Raw genomic sequence first — 21,822 nt, forward strand, 5'->3', positions numbered from 1 at the left:
CAACCTATCCTCACCTCCCCAGCCATCCCCAAGGAGGACAGCACTTCCATCTACCATCAGATCATCGCCCCTGCTTATTTCAGTCACTGGTGAGGATGGCCTGTGAGATGCAAACACTTGCCTTGGCGTGGTGATGGGATCACCTGGTAATTTTTAATTGACTGCCCAGCATTCAACGTTGGATGCTGCCTTGCCATGAAAACACCTGCCATAACTTCTGAAAAACATTTTCAGGCTTCAGAGCTGCCCTGTGGGACTCAGAACAACCTCAGTAATTTTTCAAGTATATTGATGAACCCCAAGCACACCCCTGAAGATGTTTGCACGACTATCTGATATATGAAAAGCGCTGTGAGCTTGCTGTTGGCAGCTTGGCTTCTTCAAGGTGTGGGATGCCAGACACCCAAAAAACATTGAAACAAGCTCCTTAACTGCTTCTGAAAATCTCATCTGAAAATCCCATTGCAAATTGGGCACATGAAACGTGGAAGCAGGTTGGAAAATGCCCAACTCCATCTTCATGGAGTTCGGGTTGTAGGGATCTTGGGACAGTACTCATCAGAAAAGAAAAAAAAAATAATCCAATGGCGAAACAAGGTCTCTATAAGCACTGATAAAACATGTTATTTGAGAACTCACGAAGCTGAGTAAACTACCACTGCGGACTCCTGAAATTCTAGCCTAGCCCGACAAAAATCCTTTTATTCACACAATTTACAGGAATCACAGCAGGCAAGTCTGTGAGAGGAGAAGAGATCAGATGTTCAGGCAAATAGAAGTAGAAAGAACAAGACTGCTGAGTAAAAATATCATTTGGCTGCCTAGTCTGTTTATAAAGTAGAGAATATAGCATGAAATGTAAAGTCTCTGTATTTAACAATGCCATTATTTTAGGGGCACATTTAATTTCAAAAGAAGAACTGATTGAAAATTTGGTTATTTCAGTTTTTCAGTAAAATCCTGGGTTTCTAACTAGATGAAGTTTCTGTAAAATATATCTATTTACCCCAAGGAAAAATATCAGTTCTGAAAACAAAAACTTGAACAGCCTAGTCTGAGTCTTTGATGCAGGAAACCAAACTTTACACTAAAACATTTAGATGAAAACGATTTTGCTTTTCCTGTTTCCACCCTGTGTGTATTAAACAAACCAACCGCAAACCCATCCAACAGGTCCCAACTCAACCCTTAAGCAAAGTGGACGCATTTTTCAGTGTTTGGCACTTTTGAACATCCAGGTAGGTCAGGGATGGACACCAGCCAGCACAGGTGCTGAACCAAGTCCCAAAATCTGGCCTTCTTTATTTAAACAAAACTAAATCAGCACTAAATGAATAGGAAATTAAACAGATGCGTGATAACTAATTGAAAAAAAATAAAGAACTATTCACTTTGCTTGAGATGTTTTACCTTTGATCTCTCTTTTGCAGTGGATGCCTCCTCAAAATGCGCGGTGAGAGCCATCAGCAGCCCCACAAACAGATTGTTTAAGCTAAAAACCTCCGCCGCGATGGACCACTGCCATGTTAGACGAGAAAATGAAAACACCCCCGCAGCAAGGATTCCTCCAGCATATGAGCCAGAAAGCCTGCAAACACAGATAACATGAAATCTTCTTTTCCAACAAAAAAGCCTACTTTATTGTCCTTCTTTTTTTTATTTTTTTTTTAACATACTGTAGCAGCAGAAATGATGACTGCCACCCAGCACCCTGCCAAAACATTATATGGTTAATATCTTCCCAATAATTTCTTTGCAAAGAATTGCAATTAGGAAGAACAGGGGTTAGCCAGCCCTGTCTATCTGCAAGCCACCCAACACCAAAGAGTCGGCTTCTTCTCGCAAGCGCCGTGAAAACTTCCAGCATTGAATTTGGTTCAGAAACCCCGATGAGCGATGGCCCAGCGGGTCGTGGTACGCCGCGCCAGGGAGTCACGCCTCTAACGGGATACTCTCCGCTGGAGGAGACGCCAGCAAGGGTGCAGCCTTAAATTCATCAGGGTGCTGAATAAAGAGTGGATTAGAGCTATTCGTGATGGACAGCATTAGCAGAGCTTTCCTGGGGGGGGATGTTTAGTGTCTCGGGGGTAGGTGAGGATTGCGGCACCCATGGTCCCAGCAGGGAGAGGTGCCCGCCGGGATCAGGAGCGGGGAAAATGGGTGTCAGCTCCAGCAAACAGGAGGGAGCGGAGGGAGCGGGTGAAGCACCCGCCGTTGGGATGGCCGCGAGCCCGAAAGCCAGGCATCTCTGCGACTCCCGGATGGGATTATGGCACACCGTCCCCACAGAGCCGCTTGCCCAACTTGGCTGGATGCTGCAGCCGGCACGGGGAGCCCACGAGGTGGGATTTAGCCCGGGAAACCTATTATGCCTGCTCTGCAATAGCAGCTCTTCCCACCCAGTCGCATCGGGGGCAGCTCTGGCTCTGCCTGCATGGAAGGTCTCCCCTTCAGGAAGTCACCCTGAAAAGATGCCACGTAGGGCACCACAACCAGCTCAATTACGCCTTATCCAAAGACAGAAATAGCTGCGGCTACGATCAAAGCTCCTCTCCAGAAATTCACCATCCCACTGTGAGACTAAGCCAGGCTCTACCACAAATCGGGTATTTTTCTTGTCCCACCCCAGGTACTCACACTTCCATTTAGTCCTACTGTTTCCAGGAGGTTTAAAGCAAAATGATGATAAGCTAGCCAATTTTTTCATCAAGCTACCCGTGTAATTTGCTCCTAAATACTGGCCATATCCTCTAGCACAGCCAAAGTCCCCAGGTGGCTTGTTCTGCCCATCAGAGATCGGAGAGTGGCTGTCCACGTAGGACTTGCTTATGGGGTTCCTCACGTAACTCTGAGATAAATGGAGACCAAGTAAACAAAACCTACAGCCCCTACAAAGAGAGGTGAGGGAGCTGCTGGCAGAGCACTCCCCAGCAAGGGCTCCTCTCATTAGTTATGCTTTCTTTCCACCTTCCCAAAATGACCTCCGTACAGCCAACCTCTTTCTGTAGATGTCGAAGAAGGGCTTGTGCAGTCAGAACGGGAATTTTTAACCCATTAAAAATGGGAAGCGGGGTTCATGGGGAGGAGAGGACTGGGATGAGGGCTCGGGAAGAGCAGGTCTCTATTCCTCCTCCTGCCACCAACATCAGACGTGCTGGGTGGTCTGGGACAAGCCACTCTGCTCCTGTTGCCCCAGGTATCTGCAAAATAGGACTAAGGATTTTTGTCTCCTTTGTAAAGCATTTTGAGATCTGCAGCTGCAGGAGGTAGCTGGAGGGCAAGAAGTAAGGCAGTTCAGTTAACACAAGGGAAAAAGAAACCAGCTCTCAGGTGTCCAAGGTCAGAGTGAGACAAGCTCAGGGTGACGCAGAGCTTCAGCATCAAGATTGTAGGAAGGGGTCTTGAAAAATCAATGGAAGGGGAAAGAAAAGTCTAAAAATTCTCAACTGACAGCAGGTGGGACCGTTTCAGACCAAATCTATGTCTGCAAAGTACCCTATAAGCTTTTGAAGAAAGGTGACATGGAACCTCTTCTGTAGGAGATCAGGCAAACTGCTAGTATCTTCTGTTGTGCTCACTAATGCATGCCACCATGGTGGACTCTTCCAATGTCTAAACTTCACTGTGGTTCAACACAGGTTCGGGTATTTGGCATGAAATTCTCCAAGGCAAGACCTGTCACTCACTGCGTTAATATAACACTTCAAAATCACACAGTTGCATATAGAAAAGACATTCACGGGCATGAAGGCTGCTCTGTCAGTTTTGTTACCAAGCCAGCCCAGCAGCCCTGAGTCCATCTCCTCCAAGGGAGAGGGGACACACACGACCTGTCTGGCAAGGTTCTCAGCTTCAAGGGCTCTGGTTGTGCTCTCCTCCTCCCTGTTAGTAGAAAGATGTGGCACCCAAATAGAAAAAGGAAAGATGAGATGGAGTGTGCAGGAATCTAGCCAGGAGTGGTTTCTGCTCCTAAAGAAAAATACCAGGAAAGGGCAGCAGGGCCATGTGTATTCAAAAGCCCAGAGATCCCCCAACACGCAAACCTCACTACACAACATCCCTAAGTTTTGACTAAACCCTTTAAACAGCACAAACTTTTAGTTATAAAGAAACAACTTCGTAAATCCCTTTGAAATCCTTGCAGGGAAATAAGGTAAAAAAAGGTAAAACAACCTTCCCGAAAACCTTTGGATGAAAAGCAGCATTTTAGGCAAATGTCCCAATCATTTACCAATTCTCCTTGTCTTTCCCAGAAAAGACTCAAGCGTATCATTACAGTTCAAATGAGATGAAAGAAATCCCATCCTCTTGATAAAAAGTCTCAAACCTGCGATTCAAGTTTTATGAAATAAGGCTTAAGCAAAAGCTACTCAACCCAAAGCTTAAAGACTTATCCCAGCTATGTGGGACAGAGGACACCTCTGCTCACCGAGCAGTGCAGGGTCAGGATCCAGCACTAAGCACAGTCCACAGATCTGTTTGTCAACAGAGCCAGCGTTGCCTTTCGTTCCCTGTGAAACTCGTGGGAAAGCCAGGCTGCTAAGCTGACTTTGTGAAAGCATGTTCCATGCATGGAGCACCAAGCTCCTACAAGTATACTAGATGCTAAAAAATCAAATGGAAATGTCTTGCATTCTTGAAGAACATCAAGACAGTAGCTTTAGGAAATCCAAGCTGGAGACCAAGAGATTTTGCCGATTCTGTTACCAGCAATGGAAGTGATAGATTTACAAGTTTGCTGATTCAGAAGGAAACACCCTTGGAAGTGGAAGCAATCAGAGCAGGTATCTCCAGATGAGGATGAAGACCACCTGGCAGAAAAAACCCAAACACGTCCAGCAGGTCCACCCAATGCAACAGTTCACGGTGCAAAGTAGCACCAGCAGGACAAGCAGAAATGAATCCCAAGCAACTATATCAGCACGATGCTGGGGCCAAATTAAATCAACCCTAACTTGTGGCTGGGCTAATGTTATACTGCTCATTTTGATCGACATGAGGATCTCCACGCACCACCGCACTCTGCCATCTGGCAGCCTCTTGGACTTCTCCAGCACAGAGTGACACCGTGCTGTGTCTCTCTTGCCTTGGCACCAAGATGGCCCCAAACCCACGCACCGTCCAAGGAGGTGACAAAGCAACTCGGGCACGGACAACGCAGGTCAGCCACCCACAACGCTTTGGACCAAAGAAGAATTTCAAGGTAGGAAAGACACTGGTGGGTGTTTAGTCAGGCAAGGCAGAAAGAGATGAAAGAACAGAAAAGGCACAAAGATAACGGTAAAATAGAGACGGGAAGAATTGAAAGAGCAAAGGGATGGGGCAGAACTCTGGACCCGAGGTCAAGAAAGAGGATGAAAAGATTTGCAAAGGAGGAGAGTGCAATCTACAACATATTGCATAAGGAAGCAGGACGTTAGGAAGCCAGAAGATAACGGCTGCTTTAATTACAGGCATAGACAGCATTTTTGTGGTTAAGACAGAATATGTTGTGGAAGAAGGTTAACACAAGAGGTAAAGGAGACTTCCCAAAAGCTCCATAACCCAACTACCAGTGTTGAGACGGAGAGGGAACAAGACCAAGAAGCCATTTGTGTGGAAGGTAAGAAGGGGTTTTCTCGTGGTACTTAAGACACATGCCTCACCAAAATCAAACACCAGGTCTGACACAGACACTGCAAATAATTCCTGCAGTGAAGCCTTGCTGGACGAGAAGCAAACACACAGACTCCAGTCTCTTCCACCCAGCCTGGAGACCCACACTCTTCCATCTACACTGGCTGGAGGCTTGCAGGTGCACTGTGGTCAGGAAACAGTTGGGTTTTTTCCCCAAAACACCTTTTGTTTGCTTAACACTGTCTGTCCTTTTGACAGCACATCAGGGCTCCAGAACAGAGAGCGGCAGAGATTTATCCTCACGTGACTTCTACTCACGCTTCTGTCTTTGAACACATTTTTCAAGTACAGTTGAGGTGCTACATAAAACACGGCAAAGACCCATGACAGCTGGATCCTCGACTGGCCTCATGTAAAAGCAACATCTAGGAGGGCTTTATCCCACTGCTTCTGGGGAGCAGGGAGGGTAGCCTCCTGCTCTCCCAAAGCCAGCACGTTTCCCCCAGTCTTTGGAACCGGTATGAGAAAGAACAGATGAGTGGAACAAGAGGATCAATGGGTTGCCAAAAATGAAGCCATGGCAATGGTAATAACCAGCCGGTGTTCATCTGTCAACACAGTGTAGGCGTAAAGCTACCTTGCAGTGACTCCCTCAAGATGATGGGCTTTACAAAGAATAAAAGGTGGGCAAAGCCCTGCTATAAGGCTCTGTCCAGTGGAGAGGGGATTGTGGGCTTGGGCTAGGTAAGGACTATCTCTTGGAGAAGAAGGCTGGGTCACCTAGAAGAGAGCATTCAGAGTAGTAATACCCTGCCACTGGAACAGCCTCAGCACACAGAAATCAGCTCATGAAAGAAGAAAACATTTGCAGCCAACGCAAGAGTGGGAGAGTCTTCGTAACTTCTTCCAGGGGTATTACAGCTACCACCGCCAGGCCCACTTTGAGAAGGATTGAAGCACCGAGCTTGAATAAAAGCTGCCTTCTGGGCTTGTTTATCTTACGTGGAGGAAAAGCCAAGGGAACAGCTTGTATCTCTGATTTTGCAAAATAACTAGTTTGGGGCAAGACCTGCTGAAAGCACATGGAGCACTTTATCAAGATAAAACAAAGGGGAAGAAGGTCCCTTCCTATCAGTCGACCGACTATAATCTTCTGAACATGGGCAGAAATTCCCATCATCTGAAAACGCACTTGGAAGGGACAGAAACAGTCAGCAAAGGAGAGGTCACAGAGTCCTTTGTGAGAAATATTTTCCCATGGCATCCCTAAACATAAAAGGAAAAGACTAAAAAAAAAAAAAATTATTATTTTGTTTTCCTTTTCAGGCACCCAAGTGAAAGAATGTGTGGCTGGGCCTCAGCTTCAAGGACACAGGCAGCAGAAACTTGCTTTAATCAGGAATATTTTAGCCACAGGGTCTTTATTAAGAGTTTGCAGGAACAATTGGGAAAATTGAAATTAGTTATTTTAATCTGGTTTTGCAATTACACTTTTTAGCTTCTCATTTGGTGGCAGTCACTAAAACATGTCAGTTTGTGATTTAAAATTTAGCCTCTCCTCTAAGTTTGGTAAAACTTTTTGTTAGCCAAAAGCACGGGTTACATCTATACGCATTTAACAGAGAACTCGATCAGTGTCTTTACTTTTTATTTAGAAAATAATGGCAGACATTTTATATTTAATAATTTGCAAAAACTTATTAAGTGATGGGTATGGGAACTGGAATTTAATTAAAATATTTTCATTAAATGAAATCTTCAGTGCACTGGATTCATAAAGAAGAAAAGTAAGATAATCAGAATGTTTTATATTTGAAGCTGATGTATTAAACACTGGAAACACCTATCTGTACCTAATGAAATAAGGCAATTATTTCTGCCTTCTGTTCCCTCCAAAACTTTACAGGTAGCAGATCTCAGCCTCACATCTTTTTTTTTTTTTTTTAGTCAATGGAATAAGAAAAAACTCTCCCACTTTTTAAAATCTCCACTAATAAACTAATGAATGGATTTTTTTTAATTTCAGTCTTTCCCTGCACCTGCAGATGATGACCCTGATGTTGGCGGTTCCTTGTACATTTGCACAGGCTCCAGGTACATCACTAGCAACTTCTGCCTCTGCAATGCTGTGACTTCGCTTTGCAGTAGCAAAGATATATCCCTTCAATGTATTTTTATTTCACGGTATAACAGACTAGTGCGTTGCAGATTTAATGTTCTGAATTTAACTTAAGAGGTTTCACTTGTTTGATTTATAAAAAAACCAAATTTTTTTGATGTAGACTAAAAAGAATGGGACTTAGAAGACTCAACAACCAAGCTTTCCACAGATACATTTTAAGTGCGCATGTGCATTGGTGCTGAAATAGAAAAATTATTTAAAAATAAAACACAAATCAAAATCCAAACATGAGCTTAGGACCTAAGTAATAATAATTATCCCAAAAAACCCCAATCCCTCTGGGTTTGCCTGCCTCTCAGTCACAAACACTCAATGGACAAAAGGCAGTTTCTCTTGCTCTCAGCGCTGAAGAGCCAGCACAGGTACTACAGGGAATAGCAAACCAGATTTTATTCTTCCTCAAGGACCTGGAGCTGAATAGCCACTTAAGCCCTGCCCGCAGCCTCCGCTCCCGGCGCTGGAGGAGGAGGTAGGAGAGCACGGCTTGGCTCGCCTATCCTACTTGAGTCTTCATGGCCACAAGGAGAGAATAGAAACCAAGCAAATGGGCAGGACCGCCATCAAAAAAAAACCCCAAACGGGTACTTTGGTTATAACCGACCGCCTTCTCCTTCGCGTCAAATGGGACTTGAGCATCACGCGACTTCAGCGTTCCCACGGACCCGCGACGCCTCGGGGTGGGGGTGAGCAGGCGGCACCCTCACCACCCACCACGTGCACTGAATGCCGCTTCTGCTCGATGCACCCTCACATCCACCTACGGACTGCCACCGCTTAATTTACCTTTTTTTTTTTTTTTTTTTCCCTTTTAATTATTTGCCTGAAACACCACAAGTCAACGAGGGGATGGTCCAGCCCGGTTAAGGCGTACCGAGCTAGTGAGGATTTTGGCTAAGGGGACCTGCAGCGACGTGCCCCGGGATGGCGGCAGGGACCTCGGTGGGTCCCCAGTGGGTCTGGACACCGGGGACGGGAACAGCCCCCGCCGCGAGGGCTCGGCAAGGGAGCGAGGAACGGGACTTGCCGACCCCAAACCTCGCACGTTCCTGGACGCCCACCACCATGCCGGAGCGGAGCCTGCCTGCAGCAGCCCCCTCCCATGAAAGTCTGGTAATTAAATTCAACACCTCCACGTCAAGCTATTCCAGAGCAGTTCAACGAGTGGAACAACTCACAACAGATCGATAAAATGCATATACGGCCGCGCTGCTTTAATAAATATCACCCCGCGCTCACACCTTTCTAAAGAGCGAGTTGTAAAAACTGTGCTTCTGGCCATTAAAAATGAGAACTTCTCTCCCAGTGTCTTTGCAAGCAGAAAGGGTATATCAGTTAGACCCATTATTTGATTCACAATCCCTAGAAAATAGGTACGCCTTTATCCCGGGCGCCCGTAATAACCGGTGCCTACTTCCAAAACCCCAACCCTCGGTAGGAACCGACTTTAGCTATTTAAATGTTTTATAAGTTTTTTTTTTTTTTTTTTTGTAATTGCAGAAACTTTTCCTAATCTGACATTTGTTAAAACCCCTTATTAGAAATTATGCAGCCGCAGAAAAAAAAAAAAAAAGTAAAAAAAAAAAAATAGAATAAAATATAAAATAAAATAAAAATGAGCTGGCTTCACAATTACCAAGTCAGCCCATGCAGCCCTTCGCTATTGTACGGAGTGGCATAAACCCCCCGGCGGCCTATCAGCTCCCTGGCAGGCAGGGGGCTGCGCTATTCAAAGCGAGAGATACAAGCTGCAGGGCAAAAACCTGGCAGCTCCCATCTGACCCCCCAATCCCCGGCTGGTGACAGCTCCAAGCTCCATGGCAAATTAGCCCTTCTCACATTACAATTGCAGGAGACAGATTCCATTAGCGGTATCTGAAATTGAGTGGAGAGCTGCTCCGTTATCAGACTTGACTCATAAGCGCCGCTATTAATCAGAGCTATGATAGCATTTATATATTTCAAGCTATCTGCCGCCGCTGTGATATTCTGCTACAAAGGGTTGATGGGACTTAGGGAAGGGAACAATGGAGCTTTCTGGGAAAAGCAGAGTAAATCAAGAAAGTCTGTGACTTCCGCACATTCTGAAGGGATTGCGGTTTACATAAATTTTCTCCCAATTGGAGATTGAGCTCTTCCTCATCTTACACATGGGATTTAGTTGTCACTCAATGGTAACAGCTGTGAAAAGGTGAAGCGGCCCACCGCTCAGAATATTGCCTCCGCTTTTAAAGCAATTAACCCATGAACAGGAGGATACCTGGTGATATCAAAGGGATTAAGCCAGGCAGTGCATTATTAACATTTCCTTGAACTAATTCTAACTCTGACTAGCTGTCAGAAAAGACTCTTCAGTCTTTAAAAAAAAAAAAAAAAAAAAAAAAAAAGTTTTTTGCCCTGCTTTTTCCCCCCGCCCCTTCAAAACGAAGCAAAGTTATTGCAGCCTAATGTGCCTACTTTAGAGCAAAATGCAAATGAACAGATTTGGTAACATCTTCAAACAGACTGAACTCAGTGCTGGTTTATTACGGGGACAAGGGGAAAAATATAATATATATATATATATATGATCAATTAGCCAGAGGTCACGGTAGATATTCTTCTGAAAGCAAATTAATACTCGAGTACCTTCCTTTCTTCTCTCCCTCCTAAAACTTCGCAACTACTTGTTACTAAGCATAGCTGCTTTTGAAACAGCCAAGATCTTCATGCTGTGCTGCAACGGCGATAATCTACGATAATCTGTAATCTGGAAAAATCCAAATATGCCCCGTAAGGAGAGTCCACCTTCCCCAAAGCCCAATATTTTAATTTTCCATGATGGCCGAGGGGGCACCGGCACACCAGGCAGGAGTGCTCCTCTCTTATCCCTCCATCTTCCCCAAACCATGCCCCAAAAAAAGGAGTCAAACTATTTGGGGATGACTCCTGCTCCAGCAAAGCCACACACCCGAGGGACACGGAGTATTTCCCCACTCGTCGCAGGCAGCAGGCAAAGTTTCCCAGCACCAGTTAGTTTTAGGGGAGCATCAGCCATGAAGTCCCTCTGGGGAGGACCATGAAGGTGACCCATCCTCCTGGTGCTCCAACATGCCTGGTCCTTCTCAGGGACCTTCTCATGAGAGCTCCAGGACACACATCACGGGAGCAAGAAACCTCAGGGCCACCAGGATGGTCAAGTGCCATGTCCAAAACACCTTGATGATTTCAAAATGATTTGATCATTTTGATGATTTCATTATAAAACATGCCTAACGCTTCTTTTTTTTGGCAGTGGGAGAAGAGTTGGCTCCAGTCTTCATATACATCCATAGCGTGTTGCCTGGAAGGTTTAAGAGGCAGGGAATATATATATTTATATTTATATATATATATATATACACACACACACATATATATATATATATATAAAAGTCCAAAACTTAACATGATACCCAGAACAAAAAACCAAAGAGACACGAACTGCTTAATTTAATGCAACATTTTCCCCCTTTTCAAAAACCCCTATGCAACTCTGCCAGAATAAAGCTGGCAAAAAACTTACTAGAAGTACTCGGGCAATGACACCTTCTACCCTGCTACTGCCCCCGTAATAAATTAACTCTGTATATTTAGATACAGCAAAACAGCCAAGCTATGAAAGGTATACACCAAAAAAAAAATGCACTTAAGGAAGGGGAAAGCATCGTATTTCTTTTTGCAATAGAGAATGCAAAGAATGCCTCATCTGTGAAGAAAATGGCACTTTGGCAATCATATTATAAGAAGATAATTGGTTTACTTTGTAAACTTGCTATGCTTTGCCTCCCACAGTAAAACAAATAAATAGTTGTTTAAAGAAACAATCCTATAGCCGCACTTGCTGCGTCCTAAAAACATAAAGCAGCTCCCCCCATCTTTCAAAGCAAAGATGAATTATTTGCTTCAGTTACAAGCAGTCCGAGAAAACTCTTTGTAAATGCCATTTTACGATAATTACAAGCAATTTATTAAGACTGTGCAGAGAGGGGAAAAAACCATATTTGAGAACTAATTCAATAGAGTAAACCACTCGTTCGGCGATAGTCTGGATTACCGACAAAAGAGCTTTCTGCATCAATGCGGTTCGACATAACTTTGTTTTAAGAAGTACAGTCCAGTCTTAAACCCCCCCCCCCGAAATGAATAATATAATATAATATAATACATAAACAAACAAGATATTGGGGTTGCTTCCCATCAACCCGGCAGTGTCTGTGTGGAGCATCCCGCCAGCCATCACCTGGCAGAGGAGAAATCTGTTTAAGGAATAAATTCGATCCTAATCCTGCACACGCCAAATATCCCACACACCACCCAGCCACGGAGGGAACGACGACTCTTTCCTTAAGCAGTAAAAGAAATTGTCCCGACCTGCCGAGGAATAAACTCGGGAAATGCCTCTTAAACAAAATGAGTCAATGGGGAAAAAAAGGGAGAGATTTACTGTACGGGGATGCTGGGAGGCACAGAAAAACCCCGCGACGGTAAACGGCAAGCCTGCCCGGCTGGTGGGGAGAAAAGAAAGGTTTTAGAGGTTAAGTTCAGGTCAGACGACAAATGAAATTGTAACAACCCAACTGACATTGTATAATGTCTTCTTCCACTCGATCAATAGGGCAGCATCAGCCCCATTACCATAGAGATGGCTTCCTCCCCGCTGAAGGGTGGCTATTGTTTGAGGAGAGAGATTTGCCACTTGAACCGTGTTGCTCCCGAAGGATGTGTACTTCATCAATTATTTGTATTCCTAACATCTACATATTTTCATATTAACATCCACATTTCATGCGGCAAGAGGAGCAGGTGCTTATTTTTCCTCTGGTACCTCGCGGGGGTCACCCCATCAGCTAAATTTTAATTAAAACACAAAAATGCGGGGGGATTTGATAGACCGGTTTAGATCCTTTGTGAGTACGGACAAGCCCGGTTAAAACCAAAACACGTCACCTTCAGATAGTTACGGCTTTCACGCAGTCGGTGCCAGTAAACATTTTCTGAAAGATTTTTTTTTTTAAAAACTAGATGGTAAGGGAAAGAAAAAACTTTTTTTTGCTAAATGAATATTGTAAAAAATAAATGAATTTTAAGGCGCTTGAAAGGAAAAATATAACATTGTCATTCGTAAATAAAACTGACCCACAATACCTTACAATTAATTTCACAAAAATCAATCACTGCTAGGCTGAATAATTGATCCTGTCAGTGCCTTGTATCTATGAAGTAATTTTCTGTAAGTCCTAATAGTTTCTATCATTTCTCGGTTCCAGGTTTTCCGTTCTTCTGCGCAAGTTTTAAATTTGACAGAAGCAACATCTTCCAAATCCAATTAAACAACAACAAAAAAAATTAAACCTCTAGAAGTGTAAAAATAATTCCCAATTTTAGCCTGTCATTTCCCTCCCATATTCTTGTTTCTCTAAAGCAACGATCGCATCATTTCATATGCACAAAACGGGCACGTAAGGAACTGTCACGTTGGAGTTAAAACTAAAAAGCGGGGCAGATCTTCACAGTAACTGTAATAACGGGAATAACCATAATTAAAAAAAAAATCAGAACCCAATATTCAAAACCTTTAGCCACTCCTTGCAGGAGTTTTTAATATAATCAAAACGAGTCGTGCTCTGACGCTGTACCTGGCACTGTGCACGGGAGGGCAGCGCCACTTCCAGCTCCCCAAATACGCTGTAAAATACAGGATATTAAATTAAATAACACCGACTTAATTACATGTATTACCCAACAGTAAAAGCAATCACTTTAAATGCCTATAGAAATATCAAGGAATTACTTAAGCAATTCCAGTAGGTGTGCTTGGGAGCTGATGCACTGCTACGTGAAAGGCAATGTGCAAAAAGCAACTCCTCTTCAGCAGAGGAAGATGCACCCGGACAGACGGACGCCACGGACCGAAGTTTAAGTGAGCTCAGGGCTCTCGGGATATGCAGGATCTGCCCCCCCCATTTATTCCTGCTTTTATTTCTCGGTTGCTCTCGCTTTCTGGGAAGGTTTCCCCGAGGGGCGACGCGGCTCTGGAAGCGGATGGGAGAAAAGGGCTTTTGTCAAACTAATCTCGGTAAGGAAGCGCCCCGATATCATTTCAGATTCCACTGTTTGCAGCCTCAAAACGTGCTCTATTTTCCCTGCAAAAGAACATCAGAAATTGTTTGTACGGGTTGCGATAATCCTCTCAAATATGGGTCAGGCTGAGGTTAAGAGCAGCCAGAACTCGCACATCAAAGACGAGCGGGGTTAACAAAACCCCCAACCACGTGCGCATCCCGATTGTTCCCTTTTCTCCCAAGGTTAGAGGTCCGGAGAAAACGGATGGGATCCAGCCGGTCCCCCCGCCGCAGACGGCAGCACCTACGCCGGGGGAAGGCGGCCGGCACCGATGCTCGCCCTGGTCCTCGGGTACCACCGGCAGGCAACTGCCCATCCGCCTCCGCCGGGAGCTGCGATCAAACCAAGTTCACGGTTTCCCGATAGGTGAAGCTCATCCTGTTAATTTAAACAGACCATCTGCATCTTTCGAGAACGACAAACTTCATTAGTTCTGGTTAGTTAAACCGAGCGGTGATTTGTGATAATGAGCCTGAACAACCTGTCACGTCTGTGTAAGGGAAAGGTGCACTTTCTATTATAACTGTTATTATTATTTAACAGAAAGAAAAAAAAAAAAAAGAAAAGAGGGACCTTTTGTGCAGGAAAGAAGGTCAAATTCAGATTAAACCGCTGTTGGGTTAATCAGAGGAACTAATTACAGCTGGAGAGGGAAGGGGGGGAAACGCTAGTCCGAAGGCCAGAGGGGACAGCGGGAACCTTCGGAAACGTCCCGAGCCGACGGGGAAGCGCCCTGCCGGCATCACGCCAACGAGAAAACACCCCCAATGACTTTACCTGAAAACCGTGTAAAAAAGCAAAGAGGCGGCAGCTGCTCCCAACAAGCCGCAGAGGAGATTGACTCGGTAGGCGGGGGAGCCGACGGGCAGCAGCCCCGTCGCCAGTTTGGCCAGCAGCGTGAACAGGGGGTAGCCGGGAGGGTGGGCGACCTACGGACAAGATCGATACGGGGTTGAAAAGAAGGGAAATTCTATGAAATCAAAAGGAGAGCGGCACGGCGGGGTCCGGCAGCAGGAGCCCGGGGGGGTCTCTGAGCAGCACCTCTCCCCGACCCAGCCTTTCGTACCAATTTTTAACTCCGCAAATATTTTTCCTTAGTGGATTTGGCTCCACTCCTCGCCCATAATAATGAGGCAGCGAGAAAAGGAGGTGCCACGTTTCATTAGCGTGCCTTAAAGGGCTCCTTGTTTGGGTTCACAGTATATTAGGGTCATTCAAAAGGCTGTTGTTTTTTTTTTTTTTTTTTTTTTTTAAAAAGCAGCTTCTCAACTATTTTATTGGTTAGCAAGTTGAAAGACCACACTGCTATCGGATTACCACCGCGCTGACAGTCCTAAGGTCTTGCCTAAAGGGATCATGCACCATAATAAAGTTTATTAAATAATAAAACTTATTAAAATTGTTAACCCGATTTATTTTATTCTCCCCAGCTTATACAAAATTTGGGTTGATAATAAGCCAGCTACTGTATATACAGTAAAGCCTTTGCTTTATAATTTAGTTTAATTGGATTTAAAACTTGAAGTAAATTGTCGCGTGCTGTACTTATAAGTTAGTAAAAACTGTGGTTTGAAAATAAATTAATCTACTTTACTCCATGCTTAATTAAACTTCCTTAATTCCTAAAACTGTTAATGAGAGCATTGATTAAACAATAAAACTAATACTTACTCCAAGCTCATATGCGGCTGTGATCAGCTCCCCTGTGAAAAAATAATGTAAAACCAATAATTACTATTAGGAAATGACACTCCTCCAAAGTTTTCAAAATCCAAATGCTTGCATTGGGGTTTTGCATTAATTTGACTGGATAAAACTGTAAATCTGTAGAGATTTAACAGCATGAAATTTTCTAAGAATATTTTCTCCCTCTGATGTCATTGCACAAAATATCTTTTGTATGTTTTCGCGAGACTTTTATGAACAGATAAGTGAAAGCATAGGTAGGCTCGGGTAAAGAATGGCCCGAGATATTCAAAATGCAGACATTTGTGCATATTTTTAATTTAAAACCAACTGACTCAATAACTTTCAAGCACTACAGTTTGCAACGCTTAAGCTGCATTGTCTCTTAAACAACCCAGTTGTTTCTCATTAAAAAACCCCACAGCTTTATAGTTTTAAAGAGGGAAAAATATAATCAGTGATCGTGCAAATCTGCATCCATGTATTTGGGAACGCTGCTCTCCCTTGATGCTAAAGCAATTCTTGCAGCATCTGCTTTGCAAGTAACACTTTTACCTGTCAGCGGATGCCGCATCCAGCAGCCGCTCCCATTAGAAACACCATTCAGATTTTGCATTTCATGTGTACTTTATGCCACGACAAACAACTGCCACAAAAAGATCCATGTTAGCATAATAGCTAATAATACTTGACATTTTTAGAGCACTTGACACTGAAGCAGTTTGCAACGCTCCCGAGCAGCGGGTATTAAATATATTCAATAGGCACAACACATTCAGGGACGAAGGGCACAACCAAGGGGCGACAAAATTAAAAATTACAGCTGGTTTTCCTTCTTTCCCTCAAATTTCGTGATCCGATTTTGCAGAGCCTGGTCTTACTGGTCCTGCTAATTTTGCAAGTGCCAAGGTCACGGTAGCTTTGTCCCATCGTTAGATGGTAAAGACGCAAAACAAAGGGCGCTGTTGGCTTTAAATGCTAAATTAACAATATTTTAAATTTCAGCACATTATTACGTCCTTACCATCCAAGGCAAAGGAGGAGGATTGTACAAATGGCACCTTTAAATCTTGACATGACAGTAAACAATATATTTTAAAAGGAAGATGCAAGTCAACCCACTACTGCTGTTGGCAACTGCCCTAAAATTACAGCTCTCGCCCCGTGCAATGCCCAGGGGACAACCCCGTGGCTTTCGGCACAAAAGCCTCTCAGATGTGGATTTCACTGTGCTTGCAAACGCCAGCTATTTTTATTGCTACTCTATTTTAGGAAAGTTTCAACCTATTGCAAGACAGCCCTGAAAAAGCAGATGCCATGGGAAAACCATCCATCCCAAGCTGAGCCCTTTAGTGTTCAGCAGCTCCGATGTTTCCAGGGCATGGTGAGGCTGGGAAGCAATCAATCTCCCCGCATGCAGCAAAAGATGATGCTAATAAAGGAAACCCTAAATTCGGCATCGCGGGGTTCCCCAGCGTGCCGGCCCGCGCTGCTCTGTGCAGCGGCTAAGGGTGGATGCCCATCGCATCGTTGGGATGCTGCTCCCGAGCCGGGCACGGCTTCACCTTCATTAAAGTCCTTCTGGGATACAGCAATATGTGCATCTAAAATGGTTAAAGATTAAGTTCACGCGCGTTGCTATGATGTTGGTTCAAATCACGGACAAGAATAATCCCAAAGCAATACAGACACAAACCACCCAGAAAGCTGGGGGGAGAAAAAAATTAAAAAAAAATACCGTTGGATGCCATTGCCAAGCTTTGAAAGCCAACAGCACAACTTTGCCCCGTAAGAATTAAGGAAGAAAAAGTAAGAAAACCTGCAAAAATAAGCTCCCAGGCTGCAGGCCTGTTGAATTCCACTGGGAAAACCAAAAGGAGCGCATAACACCCAGCACTTCAGATAAGGGTAATTCTCCATCTCCCACCCACATACTCAGGCATCACTTACAGCCTCTATGGGCTATATAAGTGAAGATAAGGGCTATATAAGTGCAGAGCACTATTATTAAATGACAAAACACACAGAGGAGGACTACAGCATCCGCAAACTCGATTTTAACATATTTCTTGTGAGAGAAAACGACCTGCAGCATCTTCAGATGCCGGCTCAAGTTGAAGAGTTATTCCTGCATAATCTTGGTGTAAATATGTTTCTGACCGTCCAACTTGATTGCCCAATAAAGGTGTTCAGGCAATGGGCCCAATGCTGCCTGAAAACTGATTTATCCCCAGCAAGGTTGGGAGCTGATGTCTGAAACATCAGAGGGAAGGTTTGGGGTTTTTTTTTTTCTTTTAACTTGAGTTTATTTGATCCCTTTTTAAGCTGTTTTAACATCTGTGGATGTTTCCGAATTAGAATTCATTCTCTCATTTCTTTATTATAACGCTAAGTAACACGAGAAAGCTGCCAATGAAAATACCTATTGCCTTTTACATTTTTGGATTACTGCAAACTTCAGGAACAATTAAAAATACACAGATAGCTTAAAAAAAAAATAAAATAATAGGCTCCCTGCCTGAAAGCAGATACAGCAAATCCTTAAGCGGCTCTTTACTCACACAAGTAGCTTCAGTGCTTCTGATGGCACAAGTTTGAGCTCCGTGCTCAGGCACTGGCAAGTTAATCGCCTCGAGCAGGGATGTGCAGAGACCTTCCAGGGGACTCTGGCCAGGTGGCAGGGCTGAAGCATCCCGTGGGCTGCTCAGGCCATGAGAAACCAGGAGAATAACCGAAAAAAGTCTTAACGCAACACGATGGGGTGGCTGCTGGCTGGGACAGGCACGAGAGGATGATGGGGACGAGCCCATCTCTGTCCAGCTCCAGTAAACACATGCAACTCAGGCAGCAGATTTAGAAGAAAATGCAAAAAGAAAAGAAAACAGTAAGCAGAGATGGGGAGTGAGGTCACAGGCTAGCGGGGGGACACCGTGCCAAGAGATTTCCTCTAATAGAATTCCCTCTAATGTGGGTTGCTGGAAGCCTGTTAAACCATCCAGTCCCCCAGTCCAGCCACTCCCCGGGCATCTCTCTGCTGCGCCCTGTTTGCAGCACGCACCTAGGTAGTGTCCTCCATACCTCTGACAAAAGTTATTAGCAGAGGAGTGACGCACGCTGCACGTATACATGTGCATTTCTATACATGCAGCTGCTGAGCTAGGAAGAACCAGGATGCCTTCAGAAATTAGGGGAAGAGCAATCCCTCTCCTGCCTCCAAAATGAGATAAAATAATCACAATAACCCTGGGAAAGTGGGGCAAACTCATGCCTGTGCTGCTTGGCCGCTCACTGTATCTACCGGGATAATTCACATCAAGAAAGGAACAAATCCCAGCATCACCTTATTGGGAGAACCTACATCCCACTTTGTAAAGGGTGCGAATAGTTATTTGCATCCCGGAGGCAAAACCCAAGCTCAAGTACAATTAAAAACCAGGTTCCCAAGGCTTCGTGCAGCACAAACAGCTTGGAGCACAGGCACCCTGCACGTTCATAGACATGCGTCTCCCATCAGCGAGTGCTTTAAAAGACAAAACGGTAATAACTGTAAATGTATCAATCATCACGTCTTAACTGATACAACCAGAAGGAGCAAAGCCAGCCCTTTTACAAACTGGGGAGCAGAAGCACAAGCCATCAGAGTGCACACCGGCCAGCCTAGCAAGGGTGCGCTTGCACACCTCGTCTGCAGCGCAGGATGTGAGCTCTATGGAGAAGGGATTTAAAAAGAAATTCTTTTAATACAGCTCTGACAACTGGGTCCCTCTGATCCAAACACGGGAATGGAGAAAATGGACAACACAAGGTTGCGTCTCCGAGAGCCAGCTGACTAGGATGAGCTTGGTGTAATGAAAACACAGCTCCATCCTGTTATCTTTAAATCAAATAACCCCCACTTGAATCACCGCTCAACTTTACATTTGTCTGTGAATTGCTACGCTGAATACATGCTGCCTTACACCCAGCTAGACAAAACCATCCTGCTTTTACCAAGTAGAACTGTCTTTCACGTAACTCTAAACAAACGGCAAATTTTAAAGAGTTGTAGTTAAAACATGTATCTCTCTCTCTTTCTCCACACATACTGAAGCTGTAAAAATATATGCATCCATTAAAAGCCCATTTATTTATACAGAATTTTATGCACAGCTTGGATCCAAAACCAGCGATGGCCAAGAGGCACCGAGTTAAACAGACCCACTCAATGCTCTTCTGGGATACGAAAGAAGGAAAGCATGCTGGGTACCTACGCCATCAAAAAAAAAAAAAAAAGATATCAAAGCATCGCCTAGAAAATCCAAGCCCTCCTATCCCCAAATCGCAGCTGTACCCATGCTGCAAAAGCAAGGTATTTTTTAAGCAAGACTAGACTAAACCAGCAAAACTGCAGAAGGACCAAACAGGAGAATTTTGTCCCGCCTGGTGGGATCAGCAGCGTGGAACACAAAACATCAGACAGTTTGTCGCTGTCGGCAAGTTGCACTTCCAGACAGGCAGATCCAGAGATTTCACTGTTGCATCGGCTGCGGCTGCACAGGCCAGAGAAAGCGACGGCCTGAGCAGCGATACCACATCTGGCAGGATGGCACATCTGTATTCTGACACCAAATCTGCCTTCTGACGCCGTCCCCAGGGCCCCTGCCCAAATCCTTTGCTGAAAGCCTCAAATACAGGCAAACTATTTGCTGCAAAGCAAAGACGTGGGGGGCGAGGATCAGGTCAACGTGGGGTGGCCAGAGGGCTCCAGCCCGACGGGGTGACCATGCAGCACTGACCCCAAGGGGGTGAGCCCCCCTGAGATGTGACTGCAATGCACCAGGCTCGGTGGGGGGAGCACCCCATGGGGGGATGGCAGTGCCCCAGCCCCGAGGGGTGTGCACCCCAATATAGGGTGTCCGTGATGCACCAGCCTGGGGGGGGCAAGTGCCCCTATGGGGAGGTTCAAATGCACCAACCCCAATGGGGTGAGCACCCTATAGAGTGACTGCAGGGCACCAGGGCCTATGGGGGGGGTGGAGTGCAACCTTATGGGGTGAGCAACCCTATGGGGACAGGGTGTGCAACCCTATGGGGTGACAGCAACTTTATGGGGTGACAGTGATGCACCAGCCCCTATGGAGTGAGCAACCCTATGGGGTGACAGCAACCCTATGGGGTGACATTCATGCACCAGCCCCTATGGAGTGGGCAACCCTATGGGGTGACAGCAATGCACCAGCCCCTATGGAATGAGCCACCCTATAGGGTGACAGCAACCCTATAGAGTGACAGCAACGCACCAGCCCCTGTGGCGTGACAGCAACACACCAGCCCCTATAGAGTGAGCAACCCTACGGGGTGACAACAACCCTATGGGAAGACAGCAACCCTATGGGGTGACAGTGATACACCAGCCCCTATAGGATGAGCATCCCTATATGGTGACTACGATGCACCAGCCCCTAAGGGCTCAGCCCCCCCCATCCCGCCCCCCCCGAAGGGTGACCGCGATGCACCAGCCCCTACGGGCCGAGGGTCCCGACGGTGCCACCTCCCCGGTGGGGTGACCCCACGCCCCGGCCCCACGGGTTGCCCCGCCGCCCCTCCCCCGCTCGCGGGCGGGCTGGCGGCGCTGGGTACGTTACCCGCATCCCCGCCGGGCAGGGTGGGCGGCAGCGTGGCCGTGTAGAGAGCCGCCACGGCAGCGCCCAGCGCCCCGGCGGTCCCGGCCCCGGTCCCGGTCCCCGCGCCCATGTGCGCCGCCGCACCCGCGTCTTCCGGGTTCGGCCGCGCGGGGCGGGCGGGCCGTACCACTCCACCGCCCCGCGGGGGGGAGCTTCCCCACATCTCCCGCCTCCCCGCTCCCCCCCCGGGCCACCTCCCGGGACCGCCCGTCATCAACACGCTCCGATAGGGACCAAGTAGGGCCGCGGGCTCGGTGGGGCGAATCAGCGCCACCTCCCGCCCTCTTCCTCCTCCCTCTCCCCCCTCCCGAGTGTAGTTGGTACAGCCGGAGAGGGCGGGGCGGAGGAGCGCGCCCCTCGGTGAGGGCGGCCGTGCGGCAGGGCGGGACCACCACGCTGGGCGGCAGGGGGGGCGGGCCGAAACCACCGCGGAGCGGCGGGGGGGCGGCACCGCGCCTCGGCCTTTCCCGCCCGCCCGGGGTCGTCCCCTCAGCGGCACCGGCCCCCGCGGCCCCCCGGGAGAGCCGGCGGTGT

The 21,822-nt window shown here is 46.3% G+C and overlaps 1 protein-coding gene across 5 annotated transcripts in view; it reads right to left on the reverse strand.

Moving 5' to 3' along the window:
• Positions 1-21,378, reverse strand: part of TMEM260 (transmembrane protein 260) — a 35,013-nt gene extending 13,635 nt beyond the window's left edge. For all 5 annotated transcript variants that reach the window (XR_008234619.1, XM_052783544.1, XM_052783543.1 and 2 more), the window contains exons 1-4: positions 21,250-21,378; positions 15,611-15,642; positions 14,717-14,868; positions 1,411-1,588 (exon numbers count right to left, since the gene is read on the reverse strand). Coding sequence is in view for 4 of the 5 variants with exons in the window: in XM_052783544.1 (XP_052639504.1) it covers positions 1,411-1,588; positions 14,717-14,868; positions 15,611-15,642; positions 21,250-21,358 (471 nt within the window). In the remaining variant the exon portion in view is untranslated. The remainder of the gene's footprint in view (positions 1-1,410; positions 1,589-14,716; positions 14,869-15,610; positions 15,643-21,249) is intronic.
• Positions 21,379-21,822: the final 444 nt, after the last annotated feature.

The sequence above is a fragment of the Harpia harpyja genome, chromosome 3 (genome assembly GCF_026419915.1).
Source record: "Harpia harpyja isolate bHarHar1 chromosome 3, bHarHar1 primary haplotype, whole genome shotgun sequence".
Classification (NCBI taxonomy): domain Eukaryota; kingdom Metazoa; phylum Chordata; class Aves; order Accipitriformes; family Accipitridae; genus Harpia; species Harpia harpyja.